General features: G+C 43.5%; 1 protein-coding gene across 1 annotated transcript; it reads right to left on the minus strand.

The window, feature by feature from the left end:
* Positions 1-6,859: 6,859 nt before the first annotated feature.
* LOC108367238 (uncharacterized) lies at positions 6,860-7,947 on the minus strand. The gene has a single exon (XM_017621834.1). The coding sequence runs from the start codon at positions 7,884-7,886 to the stop codon at positions 6,957-6,959; it is 930 nt and encodes a 309-aa protein (XP_017477323.1). The 5' UTR covers positions 7,887-7,947; the 3' UTR covers positions 6,860-6,956.

Consider the following 7,947-nt stretch of genomic DNA (forward strand, 5'->3'; position numbering starts at 1 on the left):
TTTTTTTAATTTCTTTTCTATTACTAAGTTAAATTCATTTTTTCATTTACATATGTTCTGACTAAATAAATTTCTAAAGAGAAAAATAAACTCCAAAAAGAAAAAACATAGGCATTTCGCTGATTTTTTCATGTAAAGTGCAAAACCGGCGATTTTTTGAAATGTTTGTATGGTGAACCCCCAGGGGGGTTCCAGGGGGTGTGCCACTGGCATCGGTGGGTCGGGCCTCCAAAGTTAGTGGGGGTCGGTCATACATTTGGACTCGATTGGAGCACTCTAAATGGGTCAAAGTGGGATTTTTCAAAATTTGCCCCTACCCAAAAGTTCGACCCAAATTGGGGGACATCAGAATTCGTTTTGGAGGTATGGTTCCTTCGGCAAAGTTTCTTATTTTGATCCCTAGAATATGATTTTCACAGAGCAATGGGCGATTTTTTTGCCTCCCCACAAATCGACCCGGCCTAATTGACACCCTCTGGTGGTTGAGGAAGTTTTGAAATGCAATAATTAAACAGTAGTGGGGACAGGACACCACCCTGTGGTACCCCCTGTTTAATTCTACGTGGCTTGCTAGTTTTGTCTCTGAAAATTACTGACGAGTGTCGACCACTCAGGTAATTCGCCGACCACCGTTTGAGTCCCTGTGGGAGTGAGGAGGCCTTTATAACTTCTAGTAGCTAGTTGAATGACTGACGGTGTCGAACGCCTTGGACAGGTCCAACGCTACTAGAATGGTTCTCTCACAGGGGCGGTTTCGGTTAAAGCCACGAGTTATCTGAGTGTTTATGGCGTTAAGTGCTGTTGTTGTGCTATGCACTTTACGGAACCCATGTTGATGCTTCGCTGGGGTCAGGTGGTTCGTAAAATACGGAAGTAGCAGGGCCTCGAGTGTCTTCGCTTCCGGGGAAAGGAGGGTTATCGGGCGATAAGACTCTCCTTTGTCGGCTGGTTTGACCGGTTTGAGCAGTGGGACCACTCTCCCCATTTTCCAGATGTCTGGAATGACGAGAGTGGCCATAGACAGGTTGAAGACCTCCGTTAGGTATGCTACTCCCGCAAGACCCAAAGTTTTCAGCATCAACATGCATATTCCGTCGGGTCCAATGGCTTTGGAGGCTTTCGCCTTCCCGATGACTACCCTTACCTCACCGCTGGTGAAAACAAGAGGCGCACTGGGTTTTGGCATTTTGTGCAGCCTTCTGGTCACTCGACGTTTGGCTTTATCCACCGGAGGATGCAGAATGAACTGCCGGCTAATAGCTCGCGCATCGCTCCGGGTCCGACGAAGCGTGGTCACCAAAGCCTATTTCGACTCTGTCGTCACGCTTCTTTGGGTTGGACAACGACCTCACGGTTGATCAAAGCTTGCTCACACCAGAGGCGAAGTTGCAGGTCTTCAAATTCTCTTCCCATTTCTGCCGCTTATGTACGTTCACAAGTTGCCGAATCTCCGAATTGAGATCCCTGATACGGGGATTTCCGGGATCGGCCTGACGAAGGTTGTCGCGCTCATCAGCTAGAACAGCCGCTTCGGCAGGAAAATTCGGACGTGGATCCTTAATACATCCTGCTGGGATGAAGCGAGCTGCAGCAGCGGTGACAACCCTGCGGAACTTACGTTCACCTACATGAACGTCGGTTGGTATGGGTAGTGCAGTGAAGGCGCCCTCAGTAACATCCGTGAAGCCTTTCCAGTCAGCTTTGGAAAAGTTGACATAGGTCTGGTGATCCACGGAAGCAAAGTCGGCAGGTTTATCAATCGAGATGACTATGGGCAGATGGTCTGATGCTAGGGTCAGCATAGGTCGCCATGATACGCTGTTTATCAGACCAGCGCTGACAATTGTTAGATCTGGCGAGCTGCAGCAGCTGCCCATAATCCTGGTGGGTGCGTCGCACAGTGTTTCGACTATATGGAGGCAGATAGAAAAGTCATGGAGACAGTTGATAAAAAACACCAGTTGGACCTAGAGAGGGAAAAGTAAAAGTCACAAATACCACATTTCATATTATTTACTCACTCCCCTTCTTCACGAACGATACATTTCCAAAGAAATACAGGAATCGGCGCGATACCGAGTAATCAGTTAAGTGGCCCTTGGCGATTAACCCATTAAAGAAAATGTTTCTTTTTCAACCATAATCCATTATTTAGATATCGTGGAATATTCAGATGAAGGTATTTATGATTTATTTGGTACTTTCCTATTTTCTTACCAAAAAATTTGTTTTGAAATGTAGATGCTAAAGATTATTAGTAAAAAAAGTGTGAGTACCGGTCCGTCAGGTCTTGAAATTAGACAATGTTTTAGAGAATTTTATGTAATTTTAGAATATATAATTTGATCTTTGCGCGCGACTTTGCAAATATATGTAATTTTTGATTTTCTAAATTTTTGATTTTCAGCTTCTTTTTGCATAATTTCGCGAAAAGAATTTTTGAACAATGAAAAAATTTCACCAAACATTGGAAAAAAGGGAGTATTTACACCTAAGTCAGTTTATAGTATAACCTTTGTTTTCTGAGAGCGAAAAGCAGGAAACAAAAATTTACCAAAATTCCATCACATTTAACGACTGGGCCCATTTTTTGTGATTTTTGGACGTTATAGTGATCCAATCTTCCCCATATTTCATATTTAGGTTTTTCTAATAAAAAAAGTGAGCACAAACTAAATTTCATCGAAATAGGATGAAATTTAATGTTTCCGCCCACAAGAGTAGAATTCGTGGCAATCATTCCATCTTTACCAAATTTCATAATTCCCTATTTCTAAGTAAACCTAGAGCACATGTCAAGTTTCAGTGAAATTGTTGCAGGTTTACTATTATTTCCACCTGCCTCCATATAGTCGAAACACTGTGCGTCCTCGTTCATTGTACAGAATGTCGAATCGTCTATCTGCTCAGCCAGATGTATTCCCCTACGATCATTTGACAGCCTTGAGTGCCAAAGATCGTGGTGCGCGTTAAAGTCACCATACGGTTTTCACCTCTGAGTAGCGCACCTATTTCAGGGTGATATCCTGCCGGACAGCTGGTGACAGGGGGTATGTATACGTTAAATATTCCGAGCTCAACATCGCCTGACCGGATAGCAATACCCTGACATTCTAGGATGGTATCCCTGCGGTCGATGTATGCTTCAATAAGACGATACTGCACGGTGTGGTGCGTGATGAACGCTAAACCTCCACCATTGTCTCGCTCGCGATCTCGACGATGCACGTTGTATCCGGCGCAATCCGTGCAACTTCTTCTCTTGGACCGCAGCTATTAATATTCCATGCTTTCCCATAAAGACAGTTATCTCCTCGATCTTGCTCTGAAGTCCGTTACAGTTAATTGTAGCACCTTTGTGTGCCTTGGGAGACCGATTGTTATGTGTGGTGTTAAAGAGTTGTGTTGCCGCCGGCTCCCTGCTGTACGTGCTGCAAAAGGGGGTGCTGCCTTGTGGTGGTGGTTGGTGGCGTCGCGGGGGAGGGATGCGACTGGGCAGCACAGCAGGGGCCCACATAGTCACTCGTCCAATCTCGTGTGTTGCGAAGTCCTGAGCACGCCCTAAAGTGGCACCAGCCGAGGCAAGAGTTGCACTTGACTGATGTCACGTTACGGTATATTCTGGACTGACAAACAGAGCAGATTGTCGGAGGGACTAGGAGTTGCCGGCGGCGGTGTGTGGGTGCTATTGTGTTTGTTTGTGTGTCTATTGTTGTGTTGTGTTGGGGTGTGGGTGTGTTGATTGTATGCGGTCCGGGTGGGTGTGGTTTGCCGTGGAGGCGGTCCGGTTCGCACAGCATGGGGCCACGAACGACGTGGTCCATTGCCGGTGCGTACGTAGGCCCGAGCAGTTACGGAGGTGACTCCACCCGTCACAGGCATTGCACCTGACCGAGGTGGAGTTTGTATGCAGTCGTCTCTGGCATACGCAGCAGGTGTAAATTTCTGGCCCTGGGTTAGACTCTATACCAGCCCTGAGAAGAAGGGTACGGAGCAGATGTAGCTCTAGAATCGAGCAACGTTTGATGGATTTCGCCGACCTAAATGGGGTTAGATCGCCGAAACAACAGCCCTTGGTCGGGTAAAGCCCGAGTCATTCCGGTACGTAGAACCGGCTGTCGTGGGAATGTAGAACCGACTGTCGTGGACCACAAATGATGTGGTCCACTGCTGATGAGTCCGTAAGCCTGAGCAGACTCTGAGGTGATTCCACCCGTCGCATGCATTGCACTTGACTGAGGTGGAGTTGTGGTGTAGTCGTCTCTGGCATACACATCAGGTGTAGGTTTCTGGCCCTGGGTCTGACTCGATGCCAGCCATGAGCAGAAGAATACGTAGTAAATGTAGCCCTATGGACGAACAACTTCTGNGTGTAGGTTTCTGGCCCTGGGTCTGACTCGATGCCAGCCCTGAGCAGAAGAATACGTAGTAAATGTAGCCCTATGGACGAACAACTTCTGAGATACTTCGCCGACCTAAACGGGGTTAGATCGCGAAACAACACCCCTTGTTCGGGTAAAACCCGAGTCATTCCGGTACGTAGAACCGGCGGTCGTGGGAATGAGGTTTCTAGTAGTGACCCTTGGTTGTTAAAAATGATTCGCTTTCGAAAACGACCCTTGGTCTTACGGAGGGCAGAATGTGGTTACCTCTACAAATTCGTTAGTTCGAAATTTGCTTCTGTTTATGGTGATTGGTCAGAAAGAAAAAAGGCTTAGAGTGAGAGGACAGATCCAATTTATTGGAGAAATACCATGATCATCCATTGGCAGGTCATATAGGCGTCAGGAAAACGTTCACTAGGGTTGCGCAAAAGTTTTATTGGCCGCAGATGAAGGCGGATGTAGCGAAATATGTGAGGAATTTAAAGTTTGTCAGCAGGTTAAGCCTGATAATTCATAGCCAGCTGGGGATATGGTCGAGAGGTCCAAGGCTGTCGAGCCTTGGGAAATGATTTGTGTATATCTCGTAAGGCCTTTGGTGAAGTCGACCCATGGCTACCGATATATTTTAACGGTAGTAGACTATTGTTTCGAAGTTTCCACTTTTGTACCTCTTACGGACTGCCACGGCGAAGGGCATCTGTAAGATTCTTGAGGATCAGAACTTTCTTTTGTTCGAAGTTCCTCTGTCGGTGGTCTGCGAAAGGAGTCACGAACTGTGGGGCCCTGCGGTGCGTATGGTACTCAAATCCAGTACACCGCCCACTACCACCCGCAGGCTAATCCGGTCGAAGGATAAACCAGATAATAAAAACTACGCTTAGAGCTTACGTTTCGGAGAATCAGCGATCATGGGATCAGTATTTAGCTAAGGCAGCGTGCTTGGAAGAGTTCATTGCGAAGTTAGCCAGGCAGTATAATCTTAGGAGACGGGATCTCCAGTATATGAAAGGAGAGTAAGTGTGGAAGAAAATTTTTGCTGTCGGATGCAACGAATTATTATGCTGGGAAGTTAGCACAAAGGTACTTATGTAGGGCCGTTTGTGATAAAAAGGAAGGTGTCGCCATGGACTTACATATGGTCTGGTGGACGACGCAGGCCGAGAAAAGGGAACTTGGAACGCTAAAGAATGGAGACCGTATAGGGACCAGTAGGTCAACTTTTATGCAAAGGAAAGTTTCGCTTTAGTTTCAATGGGAAAGGGGCGGAGTTGTAGCGTACTGGCCGCAACAAAGTTTTCTTTTGTTATTCCTTCGTTTTACCCTTATTTCCTTTCCCTCTAACCGATAGTAGCGAACCCTACCTGCAACTAGTTTCGTTAATAATAGCTCAGCTTGAAGAGCAAGCAGCTGATTGTCGGTACCGATCAATAGTAAGTTTTTGTCTTATCGCGGCACTTTTGTTGTCCGCCGTATGATGGCCATGGGAAAGCTCATGATGTTTGTTTGTGTGCGCCGTGGTGGCGACCGGTCTTGCGCCCAATCCGTTTTTAAAATTAACGGGCCGGCGCCAATTGATCGGGCACAAACAACACCGGCATTGAGGCCCGGTGGTTTTGAGGATCGGCGCGTAGGTTGCGGCCCAACTTGTAGCTGCGCGACGGGGCAGAACCAAGTGAGCATTGATCAGGAAAACATGCCTATTGTGTGCGAACATAATTGTTGTTATCCCATCGTTCAATTCCTTTATGTGAGTATATTTGTTTATTTGGTTTGGCCCGTTGTATTGTTGTTGCGCACGGTAAATGCATCTAATTTGGTACATTAGGTTGGCCGGTTTTTGTAAACAAAAAGTAAGGCGACAAGGGAGATATAAAAAATGGATTGCAGAAATCAAAAGAGCATGTCCAACTTAGTAAATCTGCATCAAAATCCCAAAAATCTTGATTTTGGACATTCGACATCCGTTTTCTGAGACGACGATATATATTTCACAACGCTGTATTCTATAAGTTGGCCGATTGTAAAGAACGATGGGTGGAGTTTCAAAGAAAAACTGAATTATTTCCGAAACCTTGTATAAACGTATACATAATAAAAAATTATTAATTTCAAATTTTAAAGGAATATATTGTAAACACACATTCACTTAGGAATTCCATCAAACAAATCTCATATTTTATGTCCTAAAATACCAGCTGTTTATGCTTGAAGAAAATTAGTGTGTTTTGAATGAGAGGGCCGATTGATCAACCGATCTATACATACATATCGTCGTTTAAAGTACAAAACCGCGTATCGTCGTTCTGCAAAACCGCGTAACTGAAATATTTTGCCAAAAATTGAATTTGCTGACACAAGCTCTTGGGTCAAGCCTTATCCATTCGTCCTGAAATATACTAGCCAGAAATACGATTGCTTTATAAAAAAAAAAACCATTTTGAAATATAGTGTTTTTACTCTCTAGACAATAATTTAAGCAATCTAACATACGCGGTGTTGCATTATCTTGATACGACGATATGTATGTTCAGTTCCAGTCTTTCTTTGATAAAGTACAGACATTCATACATGCTAGTAGTACACAAAAAAGTTTTTATTTACCATGCGTGATACAGATTTGCTTTTAAATATAGTTTTGAATAGTTTAAAACGTAAAAGAGATTTCGAAGTCGATATACAATGCACTAAAAAGAGTATATCAGATAATTTATGTTGGTTGTTTGGGGGCATGAAGTGATTTCCTTTCTCAAAATCATGAAAGTACGATATGATGAATGTTACTAAACTATTGGCGAACATTTTATTTTCAAAGCACAACTTAAGAAAAGTGGTTCCTTTTATTGAATTCAAAGCAGTGACGGCCATCGATTTTATGAAATATGGGTCTATACTACCGTCAGCGATTTTTTTACATATTTTATGTTCTAATACCTTATATTTACTGATATATAAATTATTTGAATCTTCTAAAAATATGTAACCAATCGCTGAAAAATCAATATTATAAAGCAACCTTTCAATAGCTATGTCAATATTTTTTGGCGGTAACTGAAAAATTCTCTTTACTAATAGTTGCATTTTGGATCGAGGTGTGTCCATATTTTGATTCTTTGTACAGAGCTTATTGCTATATAACAAGCTTATATCACTCATAAATAGCTTCAAAATTGTTTCGATGGTAAAAACATGTTTATAGCCCTCAGCCGTAGCTAGAATTCTTGACGCGGTCCGTAGCGAAAACGCAATCTCATCCAGTTTAGCGCAATATTCTTTTAAGAACGCTCTGTGGTGGCCATATTTCTCCATTAATTCCTGCGTTAATTCTGCTCCTGACGTTTCAAAATAGCTATCTACGTACTCAGCGCATATCAAAATAGTTTCAACATCTTTATAAAGTAATGTTCCAGAATATTCAGTATCTAACCATCTTAATATTTTGAAGCAATCGCCGATTGCATCTCGATTTTCCGACAGTATAGCATTCTTTATCCAGGTATCCATCCCAATTTCTGCAATGAAACAAACAAAAATATATAAAAACAAGTAATTTTTAGCAAAAAAA

This window comes from Rhagoletis zephyria, unplaced genomic scaffold, assembly GCF_001687245.7.
Source record: "Rhagoletis zephyria isolate East Lansing unplaced genomic scaffold, Rhagoletis_zephyria_1.1 Rzeph_scaffold_02600, whole genome shotgun sequence".
Lineage (NCBI taxonomy): Eukaryota > Metazoa > Arthropoda > Insecta > Diptera > Tephritidae > Rhagoletis > Rhagoletis zephyria.

Excerpts from the sequence above, each read along its gene's own strand:
- LOC108367238 (XM_017621834.1), bottom strand. The coding sequence starts at position 7,886 with ATGGATACCTGGATAAAGAATGCTATACTGTCGGAAAATCGAGATGCA.